We start from the raw sequence: 20,327 nt of genomic DNA, 5'->3' as shown, positions 1-20,327 counted from the left end.
ATCAAGGTGGTTAATTTCCAACTTGATTGACTGTTGCACTTTGCTGGGAATGCAATTTGACAATATAGCGATGACTCAGCACAAAAAAACACAGGTCACAGTTTTCAGACTTTAGACAAACAGATTTTAATTTTAACCTCATTGATGGAAATCAAAACAGACAGCATAGGCAATTAAGGTGATTTTCATTATGAAACTCAAACATATGTTCAAGATGTGAGGGCTTATTTTTATCACAGCAATGAAAATCAATGTAATCAAGGTAATGTGCCTATACGGACAAAAAAAACATGATTACGATGCAGCTTGATAAAACGTTCAACTTAACTGCAGGTCCATATTTGGTACAGGTGGGACATCCCACAGGTTAAACAATGTAGGTGATGAAGTATACAGTATTCAAATGTGTTTTGTCATTGCCTCACATATGCAGTAAAGTAACAATTTGAATTTACACAAATACAAATACACTAAAATGCGCATAGTTTGAGATGCTGCTAAAAAAAGGATTAAAATCAATTAATGTGATTAAAACTCCCCTTTAACAAAACATGCACCAATTTAATTTGTTTCTAGTAACTGAGTCTAAATAGTGTATATAACATATAGCTACTTTCAGAGGAGCAATAATTCAGGTCTTATAGTTTCGTGAATAGACATCAACCACGTTGTAGATAGACCCAGTATCGGCACCTAGGCTAAGCCATCTCAGAACTGCACTAATACCACAACACGTAAATAGGACAATGAAAGTGGTCGACTGATCATTAGTTGTACTGCATTTTGAAGTACCTGGAATGAGATCATAGTATGTGAGGGTATTCAACCATTCACATTGAAATCTACTTATTGGCTATTGTGGTTGGTAAGCTTTATTGTAACCTTATTCTTACTACCCAAACTCAAGAACACTGAGGGCTGACTTTTGCTTTTGATATTACCAATAAGATATGATTGTTTCGTTTTCAGTGATTCCTCTGGCACATAGGCCATCTTATCCACTGAATGTCAGACAACTCTAACCTGGCTGTATGTTACAAGGATTAGTATGCATATCGTGCCCGATCAGCGGCGGGATCCCGCGGATGGTCATAGGTAGAACCTCTTGGGGGGGCGGGCACAGGGGAAATGCGCGAACGCTCATATGCGTATCCATCTGCCTCGACGGGGACTCTCCGAATCGGACTCCGGTCACGTGCGTAGTATGAGGAGACTTGGGCTGGTGGAGGAGGAAGGGGAGGGCACTCGTATGGGTCGTGGCTAGAGGGGGGCAGACGTTCCCTCATTAAAGCTGTGGAGGATGTTGATGGAGCCGGCAAGTGGACAGCGCGACGTTCCTCAAAATAACTGCCTCCGTAAGAATTGGCCCTGTACTTCCCGTAGTAGTCCACGACACCGTACGGATCCCTTTCCTCGTAAGACGACCGTCGCATCGGGTAGGCTGGTACCGCGCCATAGAGTGAGCCGTTGCTCATGTATGCCGCCTCACTGCCATACATCCGAGCCATGCTATGTTCAGCATCAGCGCTAATGCCTTGACCTGGAACCGGCCCGTATCTCATTGCGCTCTCGTAGCCTGAACCCCTTCTGTACCCTGCCATGCCGCTGCTGTGACCAGAACCACGGGAAAAACCATGTACAGGAGCATAGCCGCCACCGTAATCTGGATCGCCACTGAAGTCCGGATGATAACCCCTGTTGCAAGCACGCCCGTCAAATCTCGAGGCATCGTATCCATCAGACTTTGGCTCTGAGCCGTTTCTGTGGTAGCCATTTTGGTCTAGAGGGCATTCTTTGGACCAGTGGCCTTCCTGCCCGCAACGATAACAACCCGATCTGTCTCCCATTCCCGGCGCAGTACGCAGGCGGCTAGTCGAAAGCTTCACGCTCATCAGTTTGCCTTAAAAAGAAAAGACTCAATAAGGACTTATGTCTGCATTTTTTCTTAATAATATATTTTACATTTCCTGCCAGGCATACAAAAGTCATCCATCAGTCTGGTAAAAATCTGCGTTAAACTCCAATAATAGCAATAAGACAAAAAGTTATTAAAGCTGAAATCCGTAACTTTTCACACATTCTTACCCCCCTGCATTGTCAAAAGAGAACTCAAACAATGTTCATACTATAGCAACAATGTCATGGAAGGTTGCACGCAAAATTGCCATTTGAATTAGTTAGTGCTAAAATAAGTCAGCAAAGGCTGACAGCTCAAATTATTCTTTTCATGTCTGTTTAGCTACGAGGGTCCCCGTGATGAAGATTTCGTCATATGCCCATGTTGCAGAGGTTGCATATGCAAACCCACAATCTATGACCCCGCCGGCAAACGCGTGAACACGTGTATGCAGAAACAAAATTAAGTATAAACAGGACCGCCGCTGTTTGGGTGTTTATCCAGCTCTTAATGGGCCTATATGCAGTAATGTTTGATTTGTAAAAATACAGATATGGTATGTTATTCATTACTTGCAGTATTTAAATGACTGTACTTGCATTGACAACCAGAACAAGTGTGAGCTGACAACGCAATCATAAATTGCAGTAGGTGCCTATTTGTGTTTTACAAGAATCCACCATACCAATGACTACTACCAACAACATTACGGATACCAGCTTTAAAATAAGGGCTGCTTTACTTTCTTCAGCTTACCATGATCCCTTCAGCTTTCTCGTTTTACTTACCTGCGGTGCGTCCATAACTTACCTATCAATTCACAATAACAGAATTAAATAATAAGGTAATAATGAATCCCAGCCCGAGAGTTCACCTTTAAAAGCTGTGTTGTCTAACTGATTAATGGCCTCCATGGCATCCTCTATTCGATCCATGTGAACAAAAGCATAGTTTTTTACTATGTCACACTCCAACACAGAGCCAAACTCTTCAAACTTGGCCCTCAGCTCCTGGTTAGTACAGGCAATGTTGCCAACATGTAGTTTAGTGGATCCTTTTGACTTGCCACGGCTCAATTCTACATTCATAGGCTGGCCGTTTAGCTCATAATGGTGGAGGTTTCTGATGGCTTCTTCCGCCTCCGCTTTGTCATCCATGTGCACAAAGCCAAAGTTCTTGACAATACTGCATTCTCCAATCTTGCCATATTGGGAGAAGAGAGAGCGAAGTTCGTCCGATGTAGTGTCTGGTGACAAGTTCCCGATGAATATTTTCACCATTGTGGAGCTTCCACGTTACTAAGGGAGGAGAATAAATCAAGAATATTACCACAATTTTATTGAGTCCATTGAAACCTTGACCATTTGATTTAACATGAATTCAAATGACCATTATTGTCATTTTGGAAACATGAACCTTGATTTGCATGCATTCACAAGGCTTTCCTGCAACTTCTATTGAGATAATCACACATGATGATGAACTCTGCCAACAATTAAAAGGTACTCTAAGTGATGTGATGTGTTTTTTTAGGCTACAACATTTTTCGTCACATACAGCAAACATCTCCTCACTATCTGCTAGCTGCCTGTCCCCTGAACACACTGTAAAAAAAAAACGCGGTCTCTGAAGACAGCTCAGGCTCCACAAAACAAACTGCGCAACCTGCCCCACGAACCATAACAAACAGTGTTCCAGCCAATAACCGACAAGAAGGAGCTGGTTGGCCATCACTGCAGTAGTGTTAGCACGTAGGCTACTTCCACAACGCGTATTCATGACTCAACCAACTGCTTCTTGTCAGTTATTGGCTGGAACACTGTTATGGTTCGTGGGGCAGGTTGGCGCAGTTTGTTTTTGTTGCCGTTTGTGGAGCCTGAGCGGTCTTCAGAGATCGCGTTTTTTTTTTACAGTGTGTTCAGGGGACAGGCAGCTAGCGGATAGTGAGGAGAGGTTTGCTGTATATGACGAAAAATGTTGTAGCCTAAAAAACAAGTCACATCACTTTGAGCACCTTTTAATTATCAATGGATAATCACTAAACACTGACAATATACAGATTAACTGATAGATTTTGTGGTACATGCATACTGGCTAAGAATGTTTAGGGAAAATGTGATACATACTTAGAAACAAATAGCACAAAGCCTAACCTTGGGCAGAACGTGATAGTCTGTCAAAGTCTACATCTATGAAATGTGCAATCAATGTTGTCTGTTGTTGGTTTGCAACTCTCAAATACCAAATATTGATATTGGTATCCATCACCATGCTCTTTTGTCAATTGTGTTAATTTATGCAGATAAACTAACATTATGACATTCACCAACAGTTCATGGTGCTGAGGTGGGCTCGTAATAGCAGTTAATAAAACAAAAATACGACGAATATGTTGTGCAAAACACGATACCAATAATTGTTTATGTAGCTAATGTAATGCTTATGTTTAGCTAGTATCGTTCGTAAAACACACTGTTCATCTTTGTTAATAACGCTACTTCACAAAGAGACAAATGTTGCACACCATTCGCTATTTTTTCTTTTCAAAACATAACCAGGAGCACATCGTGGCTCTGCAGCTTAGCTAATGTGCGTTAACGTTAGCCCACGTATCAAAATTGTGACATAAAAGTTAACGTTATTGCTAGCTAGCTACATAATTGGACCAGTGTTGGATTTTAGTCGATAACAAAGTTATTTAACATCGGTCTCCACGTTTTTAGGAAATTGCCTTAAACAAATATGTTGCACACGTAGATAGCGTTAACATTATAGCTAACGTTAGTCTGCAAATTAGCTTAGCGTATCCATACGTTTGACAAAATCCCCATTTGTTATAGGCCTGGGTAGCGTTAGTAACAGTAGTGCACTGGCTAATTTTGATAGCAAATATACCTTTTAGTTTATATTTTTTTGTGTGGCAACGTTACATGAATTACCTTTTTAAATCTGCAATGTGCGTCTAGTCCCTCGGAGAATGAGATGACCACCGTCTACCGACTGGGACTACCAGCTCGTGACACCATGGCAAAGACCTACATCTAGCTAAGCTACCCGGTTAGCATCTTTTGGGTGGGCTTTACGTTACAGCGCCAAGCAACATCCATGGTGCTATGCAATCATGTTGGGATGAGAGCAAAAAAGGGAAACCACGGAGAGAAAATAAGCAAAATGCTATAGTATCTCATATCAATAATAGTTGAACAAACCATTCAAAATAATTTAGGAGTAGATTTTGTGATACCTGTGTCGTGTGAATACTGTATTAGAACAGCCACTTGTTTTAAGAGCTTACAATCATGGCAACTCTTCATAATAAATGTATTATCCATGTCAACCAGTCTAAAAGTTTACAGAAAAATCTGAAAAATGAAACGTGTGTAGAGCAACGTTAGTACGAATACTTTTTTGTGACCCCTTGAAGGCTGGCAGCCACTGATCCAGACAAATGTTGCATAGACACTACTGTAGAATGAATAGATTTAAACTACCCAGGTAACAGCCTTTTTTTCCCTGTTGAGGTTGTGAAAGAGGCTCAGGAGCTTCTCCCTTCAGGCCACTAGAATCCTAAATGAGGACAACCCCTTCAGTATTATCCCAAATGGTTCCTTAAAAACAGGCCAAATCAATGAGTAGAACTGTTTAATGGCAATATTTAGATTTTTGCATCATCAAGAGAAAGTATGTGGATTTTGGTCTCTCAACTGAAATATATATATATATAAATGCATATGCTGTGACATTATCCATATTGTTAATACATTGTCAGGAAAAATAAATTCAATGCCCTTACTAAGTTCTAAACAACTTTTTTTTTATAGTGAATAGTTCCACTGCAACCACAATACACCATCAAATTGGGTTTCAAACAAAGAACTGAAAAATGTCACCAAAATAAGTTTGGTTTTTATTAAAAATCATACTCATTTTAGATTAACGTATGCTGGTACTTTTACAGCTAGTATGAAAAATACAAACTTCAAATCCACCTTTATGCAAAACGAACAAAGGCACCTTTGAAAGTGCCTCATGACTTATACAGCCCAAGCCCAGAGTCCTGTCTCACGTTTATCTGCTTATGCTGTGTTGTATGGATACAATGAACCTCCATCCCACACTAAAATTCAAGTGATGGGAGGTTATTTTCTGTTGGCAGCTGTGGGCAAAGTGTGCAACATTACCATTGGGAAGAAAACAGTCAAGATGTTACTTAATTGCACAGTGCATGTCATGTGACATTTTTGTTTTGGTGTCACTTAATGTTACTTTTATTTTTAACTATTTCAGACCAGCAGACCCCTCATTACGTGTCGTAAAATGTATCAATTTTATATTTTGTAGACACACACACACTCAAATTACAAACTATGAGGCTGGAATGTGAGATTATTTGTTTTACCATAGATACTAACTCAAAGTGGGATTCTGTGTCCTAACTGAACACTCAGCCAGGTCAGTAGCATGGATATGGATTCCTTTCTCTATTGTCTTCTTCTGTGTGAATCACTGAGTCCATTTGTGTATTTCAGAGGGTGAAGAGTGCAGGTTCTTTTGCACCCACAACTAGACCACTGCCTGAGTCTTTCACCCTTTCAAGCATTAAAGAAGCAACTTCTCTGTGAAAACAACTGGTTTAAGCTCTAAGAAATCATATTTCACAGCACATTGATAGACACCAATGATGATCATTTAAAAAAAAAAAAAAAAAAAAACAACACATTTATCTTTATCCACATCCATATAACTGATTCAGATCAAGAGGATTCTGCACAACACGCAACTGATGCAGCACGGGTTAAACCTCATTCCATTTAAAAAAAAAAAAAAAAAAAGGAGGGTACATTTTCATATATTTAAAGAAACAAGAACATTTTCTAAATGACAAACCGAAGCCAAACAATTAACAATTGCTTCATTTGAGGAAGTAACAGGTAAGAAAAAAAAAAAAGACATGGCTAAAAACTGAGCTGAAGACCTGCAGAGCATGGGAGCAAATTATTGTTTTATACATCATAAATGTCAAACTGCGCAGTTTGCTAATCATCCTTAGTCTTATTGAAAACCGGTTATGTGAATATGATTGAAAGGACGATTCATCTGCAGACAACTGGCATGTCAGGTGTCTGGAAGATGCCGACTCAACTCAAATGCCTTGACGCACATCCCGCAGACTGATGGAATCATGTAACTTGAAGAAATGACAGCAAAAGTCCTGCAGTTCACAGACCTAGAAAGAGAGCACATTCCCTTCTCAGAAACAGGGTTTAAACCCTCATTATCAGCAGCAGCTTCAAAGGATTTAGTACCTTTAAAAAAAAATCTAAGTTGATTCAAAATGGATTACAAGATCCCAGTGCCCAATGACCAGTAACATTTTACAGTAAAATGTCCCACTAATAAACTCATACGTTGTTTAATACGTTGCTCACCTTGGCACCATGGCTTTAGTATGGCGCGTAGCGATCCTTGGGTCGTGGAGGAGCGTGGGAGCTCCTGGAGCCTGACAACGGGGACAGCCGTGTTGACTCATAGGCGTAGCCAGCCGAGGAGACTGGTACTCGTCTGATTGGGCTGCGGTCTCGTGCATAGTATGCGGCAGCCGATGAAGATGGAGGAAGTGGCCGACGATCATATGGATCTATACTGGAGAACTTTGAGAGGGAGGAAGGGGGAGGTGGGGGAGGGGGGAGATAGGACATGCGACGATCCTCGAAATAGCTTGAGCCATAAGGGCGAGCTCTGTACTTCTCATAATAGTCAACACTGCTATAGAGACGTTCACGGTCATAGGCTGATGACCTCTCAGCAAAGGAGCCTGGTGCTCTGCTAGCGTACCTATCCCCCAGCTCAGAGCTGTAGCCGCTAAGCCTACGAGGGGGAGGCGGCGGCATCCCACCTCCGTAACTAGACCGACTATACGCAGAGCTACCCATGTAATCAGCTCCTGGAGGTGAGTCCATCCTGTAGTTGCCCCTGCCATAACCCGGGGGACCACGTGGGGGGCCCCGGCCGCTGCGACCTCTTGCGCCGTCACCGTGGCTACCGTTCCGACTGACTCGACAATCTTTCGACCAGTGACCATGTTTCCCGCAGACATAGCAGCCGGTATGATCTCCCATTCCGGGGGCAGTGCGCAGCCGACTGGTGGACAGCTGTACGCTCATCAGCTTGCCTTATAGGGAGAAAGAAGACACGCATGAGACGGTGGAGTTTTGACACGAAAAGTTTCTTACCGACTATAAAACACGTTAAATGCATTTGACCGACAATCACTGGGCAAAGCTGAATAACCTGCCGCGCCAGGTGCGGGAAATTGAATACCAGTGCCTGTTCACCAGTTATACTGCCACTGGTTTTACAAGAAACATTGCCAAACTTACAGTGATTACTTTCAGTCCATCTGGTCAATTAATGTGGAAAAAAAGCCAGTGGATTTTACTTGTCATGAGGTCGACAGCGACAGAACAAAATCCAAATATGTATCTATAGACAGCAAAGACAACTAGCTCTCCCCTGCCAAAGAGTTCACCTTTGTAGGCGGTGTTGTCCAGCTTATTGATGGCATCCATGGCATCTTCCATTCGCTCCATGTGAATAAAGGCATAATCCTTCACTATGTCACACTCCACCACAGTGCCAAACTCTTCAAACTTGGCCCGCAGAACATCTGTGGTGACCCCTTCGCCAAGGTTGCTGACATGCAGTTTGGTGGTGGACTTGGGCCTCCCTTTGCTCATCTCCACGTTCATGGCCCAGCCATGCAACTCGTACTGGTGAAGGTTTTGAATGGCCTCCTCGGCTTCAGATTTGTTGTTCATGTGTACAAAACCATAGTTTTTGACAATGTCACATTCTGAGACTTCACCATACTTCTCGAAGAGTTCACGCAGCTCCGCCGGTTCGGTATTGCAGGCAAGGTTACCAATAAATATTTTCACCATAATGAAGTTCTGTGTATCCTAGAAGATTTAGAAAAAATATGTCAATTACTACTGTTTAACCACAACAAATATTTAATTATGGGGATGACAGGGTTATCTGAACCGACTGTCAGCAAACAATTGGTGAAATTAATAAATAAGTGCAGTTGCCAGTTTATTAGGTACACCTAGCTAAAAATAATGCACTGCAATAAATCCTCCCTTCATGAAGGTTATAGTGTTTATGTGTTGATTCAACTCTATGGTCATTTTGGAGGATGCACTTTGTGGTACTGTAATATGTTTATTGCATGCACCAAACAGAAAGCAAATTCCTTGCAAGTGAAAACTTATTGATATGGTTTGTGTATTTTTTTTTCTTTCTTTCCCACAGAGGCCGTTTTCTCATGTGTACATTAGGGGTGGGGGAAAAAAATCGATACAGCATAGTATCGCAATATTTTTCGTGACAATACTGTATCGATACACAGACACCAAGTATCGATCTTTTATGACATATGTGTTGGTCAGTTTGTCTGCTTGACAATCACATTTTGCAGCAATAAAATTGAATTGAGATGAACAAACAGATAAATGTATCTTTTTAGATAAAGCAGATGTTGACAAAATTGGCCTTTCGGTACATCATTTGAAATTGGGAAAAATCTGAAGTTGGAAAAAAGGTAATACATTGCAATATATATATATATATTGCAGAATATTGCAATATGTTTAAAATCACAATAATATCGTATCGTGACATAAGTATCGGGATGATATCGTATCGCGAGGCCTCTGGTGATTCCCACCCCTAGTGTACATACAGAGACCTGATCTGTGGGCGCCCGGATGGCTCAGTTGGTAGAGTGGGCGACCATATATAGAGGTTTACTCCTCCACACAACAGGCCCGGGTTCGCCCCCGACCTGCGGCCTTTTGCTGCAGGTCATTCTCCCCCTCTCATTTCTTCAGCTGTCCTGTCAATAAAGGCCTAAACATGCCCCCAAAGACCTGATCTGTCCACTATGCGGGTTTTTTGTTCTCTCTTTCTTTCCCCCTGCTGTTTACTGACCATCAGGTAATAGTGATTTGAATGGATTTGTGCCGCTACAAGACATGCCTGGTTTTCTCTTTCACACTTGCTTAAAGAAGATCTTGCAGATGGAAACCTTGAAACTGAAGACTTGAAAAGAGAAAAGTGGAGCACATCTCCTTTGTGCCTTGCACCAAATTTACATCAGTTAGGTCCTATTTCAGTGCGTCAGATACACATTTAATCAACATTTAGGTAAACGTATGTATTGGATCGGACTCTATCGTCAGATACCCAATAATTAATTATTAGGAAACTGGGCCATACAAACTTGATTGGGACATCCCTACTGAGGGATGACGCATACTACAATTGCATTTCATCTAAACCACTGCTGTTTGGTGTGTCATAATATGGTGGGACTGGTCTGCGTTACTATGTAAACAATCTTAATTTGAAATAGAATGAACTTTACGCTATCTGTAAAGTGTCCTGAGATAACTTGGTATGATTTGACACTATAACATTGAATTAAATTATTAATATGCCACTCATTGGCAAAGGAACATCACGCAAATGTTTCAAATGTGTATGAAAGTCAAACATGGGTTAAAAGTGCGTATAACAGCGTCACGCGCAGTGTTTTAGTATGGCGGCGGTGTGAACTGTTTTAACGAGACACACCTCGTTCACTAGCTAGCTCTATAATTTCGCAATTTAAGTTATGATACGAATTTCCACACTGCACGTTGGTTTGAATTTCACAGAATCTAGTTTTGCTTAGCTACGTAGCTAGATAAACGCAGATATAACGTTGTAGATCTATGTAAACATGTCACAGCTAAGCCCAACGCCAGCTAACAAGTAGTACTAACGTTAGATAGCTCAGACTAACGTTATTAGCTAGTATTTTCTGTGCATGTTAGCTACATTAACGTTCCTCAAGAGTAACTGGCCTGACGATAAAATACAGTAGTAGCTAGCTAATAGTGTTTAGTGCGCAATGCTTCCATGTTCGCGCATATTTCAGTGTAACTGTTAATGGCGTTCGGTTTGGAAAATGAAGGCGTATGAATTCAGAATGCTAATAGCCTAGCTATATTAGCTAACGTGGTAGCTGTACGCCTGCTAATTCAGCCCATGTCCTTTCAGAGAACCTTTAGAACAACGCTACGGTAATAGTTATGCATCGCCAACTTCCTAAAACGTTTTTCGCCTCACGTTTTAACTTACAATCTTTAACTCACCACTTAAACGATGAAGGCCTCGACGCAATGAATGAAGAGTGAAATGGCGCTTGCACCCGTGACGATGCTACCGTTTTGTTCTTCTTCTGATTTAATGGCGGATTGTAAACCAACGTTTACGGAATGGCGGATCGTAAACCAATGTTTACAGGTTCATACTGCCACCCACTGTACGGGAGTGTGTTAACAGCAGGACTTTACATACTATAGATCAGGGGTCACCAACACGGTGCCCGCGGGCACCAGGGAGCCCCCAAGGACCACATGAGTAGCCCTCAGGCCTGTTCTAAAAATGAAAATTAGATATTGATATTATTTGTTTCCCACCTTGTTAAGTCATTGTTGATAATTATTGTGAGAAATCATTAACATGATCAGTGTCTTCACATAGATGAGTATCATTAATCATTAATAATAATATATAACTAAAGGCAAACTGAGCAAATTTGTTATTTTAGAAGAGTGTATCAAACTGGTAGCCCTTCGTATGACTCAATACCCATGAAGTAGCTCTCAGTTTCAAAAAGGTTGGTGACCCCTGCTATAGATTATATAAAAGTAAAGAGACAAAAGGAAGAGACAAACCCCAAAACAAGCTATATCTTGCAATCTAATCCGGTCTGTAAGAGAGCCTTCCAGCATTACCTTATTTTCTCACTCATCCCTAAATCCCTTCCAAGTTCCACGCCCATCCTAGCTCATGTATACCGGTAGCCTAGTATTTTATCGAGTTTCCTCTCTGAATTATAGGCTAGGCTACTTAATACAACTCATAATGACATGCTTAACATTTTCAGGAACATTACAATCAAATGTATCTGATATGCACGTTGCCATTAGCCTAAATCAGGGATCTTCAACAGGTGGTCCGGGACCCCTAGGGGGTCCTCCGAGTCAATGCTTGGGGGCCTCCAAATTATAGTTAATTTTGGAAAGTTTTTTTCAAAAATTAAAAAGTCTTAACCTGAATCCAACATATTCTTAGCAAATATAAATCCCCACTGATGATAGGCTTACTGGCCTATAGGTAAGGTAATCACTTTTCAGAAGTGGAAAATAAAGTTTATTTGGATTTATTTGATATCACATCATCAGCATCAGTGTCAGTTTGAGTTTCCCCAGTTAAGGCGACCACAAACATTAACTGCTCAGACAGTATTCTGAAGCCTGACTGAACCTCTGTGGAGCCGAGGCTACAAGTTCATCTCTGTAATGACAATGAAACATAATAACTATATCAAAGGATATTAAAATCTTTATTGCGCATATTACAACCTCTCCATACCGTAAGAGCATACTGTATCGTTATATACTTAAAATGTATACACAATAACAATAAAAACATCTTGAAAAACAAATAGTCATATGCATATTATGTCCTTCAAATATTTCAGGGAAATGTGAGTGTTACTTGTACATTTCCTTTTCCATAAATAACAAATATCATGACACACAAAACTCTAATGTAGTGGCATTTTAGTCAAACTAATACACTTTAATTGCATTCAGTTTCCATGGTCCCTAATGTAATCAAATGTACATATAGCGTGAATTAATTAATACCAATGCAGATGGAGGAGATCTAAGCAGTGTTGGGCACCAATGGGTAACTGGCTGTAATGAAAGGACACTTCATCTTTAGAAGGTTGAACAGGATTTCTAAGCTCCGAGGGTCTCTCAACATGGTGACACATAGCCTAATGTAAATGCTGCTACGCTAGCACATTCACAATCTTCAGAATACATTTAAATATGATTTTCAGAATGACATGGTCTTGGGTAAGTATACATTTGAGAAGTTAACTTGGTTACAGGCACTCTTTTTTATATTCAAGGTGACAATCTGAATATCACTGACATGTTTTATGGGGGAACAGTTTAGAGTCAAAACCCCGTCCTCTTTTTAAGCTACATCATGTGTTTTCATATTTTAAGAAAAATTAGGATTTGCTACTGTTCTGGCTGTTTTCTTTTTACAAAACACACCATATTTTTGTTGCACTGCACATTGCTGCAGCTCCTCTTTTCACTCTGTGTGTTGAGCTCTCTGTTTTAGCTACAGAGTGAGGCATCTCTGTTCCATCTTTGTTGGAAGTCGCACATGCTCAGTAGCTAGGTAAGGACTACTAGCCAGTCAGAAGCAGAGTATAATGGCGTGCCATGCTAGCAGCTAGGCGAGCATTATAATGTGTTACAAAGTGACCCACGTTTGTCTCTGAAGTAAAGGCTGGACTACAACTACTGTTTGGAGCAGTTGGTGAACAGTGTTTTCTGTTGGAGATGGTAAGTCCCTTTGGGGGGGACTTTGGGCTTTTTCACTTTGTAAACCTATAACATGCACAATAAAGATATATAGCACAATAAATGAAAGGGAAAAAATCATAATATGAGCACTTTAACCAATGGAAACAAGACCTAAAATTATTTCCCTTCCTTTAGAGTGCATCTTTGTGCAATTTATGACAATTCCTTTAACAGGTTGTTAAGGTTTATTCATGTGAATGACTTACAGGAGTCAAGCCTATCACACTCAGCTGTGGTGTTTGTAACTTGCTCGTCCCTGACTAAATGTTCTGGTTCCAGTAACTGACAAGACGACAGCAAGCAGTAAACAAATACAAGCTTCAGAACATCAGTTCAGAAATGTATGTGTGCTATTACAAATGTTATGTCCATGTTTTTTTATTTTTTATTACAGTCTATGGTCCATACTGACAGCAGCAGAGCTGAAGCATCAGGACTGGAACTGTCTTCACTGCTGCAGTCACACTGTGATTTAAGATGGCAAGATGAATTGTTTTTACATGAAAACAAGAGTTAGAAACTCACTTAGCATGTTGACAAGTCTCTCCTGTACATGTTTCCCAACAACTTAAGTCTGAGTCTGGATGGGCAACTGAATTCCATGCTGATATCCGTCACTCACAGCAGAGAGTTGGTGCTGGTGTCTGCTACAGCTTCGCAAGGAGGACACCGTTTCCATCACTGGGTTATAGAACAGATACGCATTTCTCTTCAGTGTGCGTTTGGAAGAAGTTGAGCCATTTTCTCTCAGTAGCTGCTTTCATGTCCAGTCAGGATGTACAGGTTGCTCAGTGCTGAGGGGTCATCTGTCGGTGTGCTCTGAAGGATGATGTCCCTGTACAGAGTCAAGAAGGAAAAACCACAGCTCATTCAGGGTGCCAAAGAAATGCAGAGTTGGCCCAAAGCTTATGCTTTACCTGCTATACAGTATCCAAATCTGGAATTTGAGGGCTATACATGAATTAATATACAGTAAATCTTAAATTGAGAGTATGTAACTTTTAAAGGTCCCATATGATGCTCATTTCAAGGTTCATAGTAGTATTTCGGGTTTCTATAACAACATGTCTGAATATACCTGTCTGAAACGCTTAGCGCCTGTCTCTTTAAGCCCCCCCCTCCCCCATTCCTTCTCTTACAAATGAAAAGTTGAATACATAAACAATAAAACACACCCATGCTTAGTTTAATACAGTAACAACACTACCACAACTACTTCCTTTAATAATATTCATTCTGCAAACACTGCCATTACTATTATTACGACTACTAAGACAACTAACATTCCAACTACTAATGACCACTACTAATTCTACTATGAATAATACTTTCCACACTAATATTGCTACTATCATCACTAAGCATAGTATAGTAAGTAAGTGCATGGAACAAAACTGGGATTGGATGTACCAACATATCCTGCAGCTAAACAAAAATAAACTGAAATAACCAATGAAGCCAAAGAAAAAGAAACCGAAAGGCATACACTAAGACTTACATTTTAGCATTCATATTACAATTATTAACAATTATATATATATATATAAAAAAAATGAAGATTACTTTTTGGGCATTTTAGGCCTTTATTTTTATAGGACAGCTGAAGACATAAAAGAGGGGGAATGACATGCAGCAAAGGGCTGGAGGTCGGAGTTGAACCCGCATCTGCTGCGTCAAGAAGTGAAACTCTATATATGGGCATGTGGTCTACCAGGTGAGCTACCCAGGCGCCCTTAGGCATCACTTCTATTGGACTTATTATTATTATTATTATTATTATTATTATTATTATTATTATTATTATTATTATTATTATTATATTATTATTATTATTATTATTATTATCATCAGTTACAATGACTCTTAAAGGAATGTTTTGGTTGAAAAAACACAATTATATAATTATAATAACTTGAAACCATTTTTGAATGGAAATGATGTGTAAAAACTCTCCCTTTTGAAAATAAATAATACATTAAAATGAAATGAATACCATAGATAAGCAAATGTACATGGTATGATAACAGTTAATCTAATACCACAGTATACATCAAACCAGTATACCGCTGCATCCTTTAACTGCACGGCAGCAATTCAATTTTTTACTCTACTGCTACCAGTACTACTGCTATTAGATTGGTGTATTGTCAGAAAACGTACCTGTTTGTTCCCAAAACTCTGAATGCTCGACTCTCATCTGTAATTTCTTGTGTCACCTGCAGATTAAGATGAAATTCACCTTTTTATAGACATGGTGCAAATATGACAAACTCATGGCACGCGCTCAGTCCCAGCATGACAGAAAAGTCGAAGCTAATCACCTCATTTGAATGAAAACTCTTCCCTTTAAGGCCATGCTTCCAGAAAGCCAGCACACTGTCCTGTAAGCAGACTGACAGAACACATCACGTCACTCAACTGTCAGCAGGGACATCAAGAACACTCACTGTGTTAATTAATAGGACTGTGTCTACCTAGAGTTTCAATGGGGAAGTCAAAGACCATTTCAGCAGCCAGCTCTTTGGATGGAAGCCCTCGGAGGTTCACTATCTTAACTGTTTCTGTCCAACGAGCATCAAAATGGAGATACAGTAGATTATTAATCAGTATGAAAGATGGCAGGAGGATTTGGAACATGTGTTAAAACGGATGGGACTTACTTTCTAATGCGATGAGAACAGTGTCTCTGTCCATTTGGGTTACCTGTACTGCCCTGAGTGCTCCACTATCTGCAGACGCACAAAGACACGGAGGAGAGAACTGAGTTGGAGCTTTAAGCTGAGCTCTCCAGAGGCGGAAGGAGTACAACAAAATTCTAATCAAGTTAAAGTGCTATTACTTTGATGAACTTTTACTTAAGTAAAAGTAAAAATACTGGTTTAAAAATCTACTCAAGTAAATGATGGAAGGCTTGTATCATGTGGGCGCGTTGACAGTTTTGTTGTCATTACTTAGAATTCCTCATGGGGGCGACAAACACTACGCACTATAGCTTTAGTTGAATCACAGTCTTTTGCAAAAGGGCACAAAGCCATACCGCCAGTGGTGTAGTCTACGTGATACGCAGGTATACGCAGTATACCCACTAAGAAAGCTCCAGGATTTCCATATAACCACTTAAAAATGCCACAAGACATGCTACAACATACTTTCCATTATATTTTTGATATATTTTAAATTGTCATCTGTGTTTTTCTTCTTCGCATTGGCTAAATAAAAGTATTTCCACCGTGAAGTGGTGGATAAAAGTGTATCCAAATGCAGGAAATGAAGTCTTTGATGCTGAAAATAACCGTGGGGGTGGGGCAGGACACCCAGACCCCCAGACCCCCCACTATGATATGCCCCCCCTCCCCCAAAGGCAGATTCTGGCCCATATTTATAGGCCAATATATTTAAATACAGTACAGTATACCCACTACAATACATGAGACTACACCACTATATACCACGCTTTTCATTTTAGTTTGTTTGATAGATACTTTGCCAAAGCAACGGCGGAAAACATTTTTTATTTACTTTTTTTTACTCAGTAACAGATGAGATTTCAAATGTAGCAAAGTACAAAACATACTTGGGTAAAAGTACAGAAAAAAAACTACTTGTGTACAGTAACTGTAAGTTATTGTAATTTGTTACTTTCCACCTCTGGAGCTCTCCCTTACTGAACAGGCAGGGGAGAAAACACAGACAGCAGTCCATCCTACCTGGCGCTGAGACAGGCGTGCTGTTCAGCTCTATGATATCAAACTGGAGCTGCTGGCTGACTGGGCGCTTCCCGTTACTACTGTCTCTCACCCCGACACACAGCTGGGGGAACTCATCCGACACCAACACCAGCAGCTCAAATATGGGCAGAGAGTCAGGTAGCCTCATGGCTATGTGCTGCAAGGCAAACACAACACAAAGAGCAAGAGTCAGGTTACATGGTGCTAACAATGGGACTGACAGAACCAGGTAAGTGTGACATGACAGGACACACATTCAGTGTTTTACCAGGAATCGTGTCAGAATCAATTCACACAGATGGCACTATATTGTTGTGAATAAAGGCACCAAATATACTCTGCCCAGGAAACAGATGATGTCTCTTTTTAGCAATAATTCAGATTTCTGGAGATACTGAATAGTCTGTCTTTTTACTCTGCTTTCAAATGTGAAACAATTCACGTTTTACTCAGAAATAATAATCCACAATAAAATGTTACAAAATGTGTAGCTCTAGTAAATGCCCACTCTCATAGAGATGAACACTGAACTCTTCTGTTCGCTCACTTTGTCATTGTGCTCTTTTGGAAGCATGTGATTGTGGGACCGAGGCACATGTGAATGTTGTGAATTTTCTTTAAAGTGCTGCAAATGACATATGTAAGATACAAAATGACATTAAATAACTTTCAAGTTTCAAATAGGAACATGGCCAGATAATATTACCAGGAAAACAAGACAATTAGCATTTTCTAGTAGCTAGAGTTCTATACTATATAACTGTGTTTCTCATTGCGCGCCTGCAGGCCTGCGGCTCGCCAAGCTTTAATTTGTGGCTCGCATGGCAGTAAATAATACGGTGATATGATCATGCAGTCAATACAGATATTTCATAAAAACATTAAAAACAAGCAGGGCTATAACACAACCCTAAGTCTGCTCAATTACAAATTATTTATATTTAAAAAAAATACCCAAAACAGCGGCATAACAAGATGGAAATATAGACTATAAAGATGTTTAAACTTGCTCTGCCCTTACTTCCGTCCATAACACTGACTCACTGCGAAGTTGCCAGTTTGGGCGGTCTTTCCAGCTCTGAACGCGAAATGTGCTCTTGGATGGTTAGATACTGTGGGGAGAACAAGTATTTGATACACTGCTGATTTTGCAGGTTTTAATTTTGCCTGTTTTGTTTTGTTGTGCATGATCAAAAAACATCCCCCCATCTGCTTTTTTCACTGCTCATGTATGATTCATGCATGAGGGTGACTCATTACTAATTCACTTTAATAATGATACCGGCATGCATGCTATTCTTGCCATCATCATCGAAGCGAGGAAGAAATAGGATTCCATGGTAACAAGGTCAGACTTAGTATTTAAACTTCCTTTATGAAACAGAATTTCCTTAAAAAAAAAAAAGATGCCTAATTTAGTTCAAGCCAGGCTTAAAACACACCACATATTAAATATTACCAGAGGTGATTTTTAATACAAGACCAGTATAGGTTGAAGCCCAACAACAGAAGTACATAAAGCACCATATTTCACCGAAGAACATTTAAAGTGTCTGTACAAACCTTTAGATGCATGAACTTCTGAAGAGGCTCATACCACAGGAGAAGAGCCAGGCCAGATGGAACTGCCCCACATAGAAATGTACTGTCCGTGTATGGGTTTCTTGCTGAGGGAGAGCAGAAAGGCGGAGATTGTGTTGTAGTTATTACTGAATAAACACAAATCAACTTCACTGAGGGCCACACTGGAAAATGAGAATCACATCAAAGGCCAGGCATGTATAGTTTATTGACATGCTTTTACTCCGAAAAAGTCAAATCTTTGACCGCATTATTGCATGTCTTATAAAGTCTTCTCACTTACAGTTTGTTCGACATAAAACCCTTTAAAAGTCAGCAAAAAAGTTCCTTAGAAAAAAAGCCAAGAACAAAAACTAGGTGGGCTGAAATTTACTGTGAACCTAAATTGATATGCGGGCCGGATCAAAATCTGCGAGGGGCCAGATTTGACCCGTGGGACTTAAGTTTGACACATGTGATGTAGAGGAAAGTCTGCATCACTTACCTACACTACATCTCCTGCAGCCTTTAGTGTCGGGGATCTTCACAGATATGGCAAACTTTCTGGGGATCAAGAGAGAATACACAGTTCAGTAAGAACACCTTTCACATAACTGTCACTTACAGCCACCATGTGTAGGTTTAGGAATATCTTACTTTGGTAACTGGTGCCACCCAGTGGTAGTACCAAGCATGCAGTCTTGTATAAAGTACTTGAAAGCAATACTTGAGTGAAAGTATCTTACCAGAGAATGACTCTGGTAAGATATATATTACTTGAGTAAAAGTCTTAAAGTATCTGATATATACTGTACTTTCTGATATTAAATGTACTTAATTATTAGAAAAATAACTTTATTGTGGCTTCCTTATACATACCCCAATTCCAATGAAGTTGGGACGTTGTGTAAATGTAAATAAAAACAGAATACAATGATTTGCAAATCCTTTTCAACCCATATTCATTTGAATACACTACAAAGACAAGATATTTGAAGTTCAAACTGATCAACTTTATTGTGTTTTTTGCAAATATTCACTCATTTTGAATATGACACTTTCTTAAACATCAAATTCAAAGTCTTTTCCAGGACTTTCCAGTTAATATTCAAAGTTAAAGAACCGAACACTGCATATTTTGAGAGAGCTGATCAACAAAGAAAAAAAACCCAGAAACGATCTAGGAGCAATGATTCACCAAACCTGCTTTTTTCGCAGTCTAACAAATTTCTTCTGATTTTATTTTGTAGTAACGAGTAACGAAGATGCTTAAGGGGAAATGTATCGGAGTAAAAGTATACATTTTATTTAGGAAATGTAGTGGAGTAAAAGTAAAAGTTTCCAGAACTACAGTATAAATAACGAAGTAAAATACAGACGTGAAAATTCTAGTGAAAGCTGTAACACTTTGATTCTGACTGCACCTCCAGCTCTACCATGACATGTTTAGAGTGTAGCTACTGTCCGGTCCTACCTGGAGCTGATCCTCTCAGTGAAGCGGCTGGTGCTGAGTGACAGACTGCTGTGTTTCTTCTGCAGTGGTCCTCTCTGTTCAAACAGAGCCGACAGACTGTGGGAATAAAGCTGGGAAGACTTGCCTGCAGGATGGATGCTTTGTTAGAGCTGCGGGTAACACAC

At 40.1% G+C, this 20,327-nt stretch overlaps 3 protein-coding genes across 8 annotated transcripts in view; all 3 read right to left on the bottom strand.

The window, feature by feature from the left end:
* Positions 1 to 106: 106 nt before the first annotated feature.
* Positions 107 to 5,036, bottom strand: rbm4.1 (RNA binding motif protein 4.1). Its single transcript, XM_028564681.1, has 3 exons — positions 4,837 to 5,036; positions 2,772 to 3,195; positions 107 to 1,900 (listed from the first exon to the last, which is right to left on the bottom strand). Exons 2-3 carry the CDS (start codon positions 3,175 to 3,177, stop codon positions 1,044 to 1,046), a joined length of 1,263 nt encoding a protein of 420 aa, XP_028420482.1. The 5' UTR covers positions 3,178 to 3,195; positions 4,837 to 5,036; the 3' UTR covers positions 107 to 1,043.
* A 747-nt stretch (positions 5,037 to 5,783) lies between these two features.
* rbm4.2 (RNA binding motif protein 4.2) lies at positions 5,784 to 11,905 on the bottom strand. Of its 3 annotated transcripts, none has more exons than XM_028564620.1 (4): positions 11,743 to 11,905; positions 8,427 to 8,856; positions 7,327 to 8,069; positions 5,784 to 7,124 (listed from the first exon to the last, which is right to left on the bottom strand). In XM_028564620.1, the coding sequence occupies exons 2-3, from the start codon at positions 8,836 to 8,838 to the stop codon at positions 7,342 to 7,344; spliced, it is 1,140 nt and encodes a 379-aa protein (XP_028420421.1). In that variant the 5' UTR covers positions 8,839 to 8,856; positions 11,743 to 11,905; the 3' UTR covers positions 5,784 to 7,124; positions 7,327 to 7,341. The 3 variants fall into 3 exon arrangements, with proteins under 3 accessions (XP_028420421.1, XP_028420422.1, XP_028420420.1); XM_028564621.1 differs by lacking the exon at positions 11,743 to 11,905 and adding an exon at positions 11,084 to 11,285; XM_028564619.1 differs by lacking the exon at positions 11,743 to 11,905 and adding an exon at positions 11,098 to 11,284.
* A 1,464-nt stretch (positions 11,906 to 13,369) lies between these two features.
* The window catches only part of map4k2 (mitogen-activated protein kinase kinase kinase kinase 2), a 49,224-nt gene continuing 42,266 nt past the window's right edge, over positions 13,370 to 20,327 (bottom strand). For all 4 annotated transcript variants that reach the window (XM_028563932.1, XM_028563934.1, XM_028563933.1 and 1 more), the window contains 9 exons: positions 20,164 to 20,287; positions 19,195 to 19,253; positions 18,693 to 18,796; positions 17,109 to 17,286; positions 16,062 to 16,130; positions 15,876 to 15,962; positions 15,723 to 15,793; positions 15,562 to 15,617; positions 13,370 to 14,236 (listed from right to left, as the gene is read on the bottom strand). In XM_028563932.1, coding sequence (XP_028419733.1) covers positions 14,149 to 14,236; positions 15,562 to 15,617; positions 15,723 to 15,793; positions 15,876 to 15,962; positions 16,062 to 16,130; positions 17,109 to 17,286; positions 18,693 to 18,796; positions 19,195 to 19,253; positions 20,164 to 20,287 — 836 coding nt within the window. In that variant the 3' untranslated portion in view covers positions 13,370 to 14,148. The remainder of the gene's footprint in view (positions 14,237 to 15,561; positions 15,618 to 15,722; positions 15,794 to 15,875; positions 15,963 to 16,061; positions 16,131 to 17,108; positions 17,287 to 18,692; positions 18,797 to 19,194; positions 19,254 to 20,163; positions 20,288 to 20,327) is intronic.

This window comes from Perca flavescens, chromosome 19 (genome assembly GCF_004354835.1).
Source record: "Perca flavescens isolate YP-PL-M2 chromosome 19, PFLA_1.0, whole genome shotgun sequence".
Classification (NCBI taxonomy): domain Eukaryota; kingdom Metazoa; phylum Chordata; class Actinopteri; order Perciformes; family Percidae; genus Perca; species Perca flavescens.
Note: the sequence above shows the minus strand (reverse complement) of the source record. Positions and strands in the feature narration are given on the sequence as shown.

Excerpts from the sequence above, each read along its gene's own strand:
- rbm4.2 (XM_028564620.1), bottom strand. The coding sequence starts at position 8,838 with ATGGTGAAAATATTTATTGGTAACCTTGCCTGCAATACCGAACCGGCG. Across the intron at positions 8,070-8,426 it reads GGACAACACCGCCTACAAAG|GCAAGCTGATGAGCGTACAG; the intron begins GTGAACTCTTTG and ends TCTCCCTATAAG.
- rbm4.1 (XM_028564681.1), bottom strand. The coding sequence starts at position 3,177 with ATGGTGAAAATATTCATCGGGAACTTGTCACCAGACACTACATCGGAC. Across the intron at positions 1,901-2,771 it reads AGACAACACAGCTTTTAAAG|GCAAACTGATGAGCGTGAAG; the intron begins GTGAACTCTCGG and ends TTTCTTTTTAAG.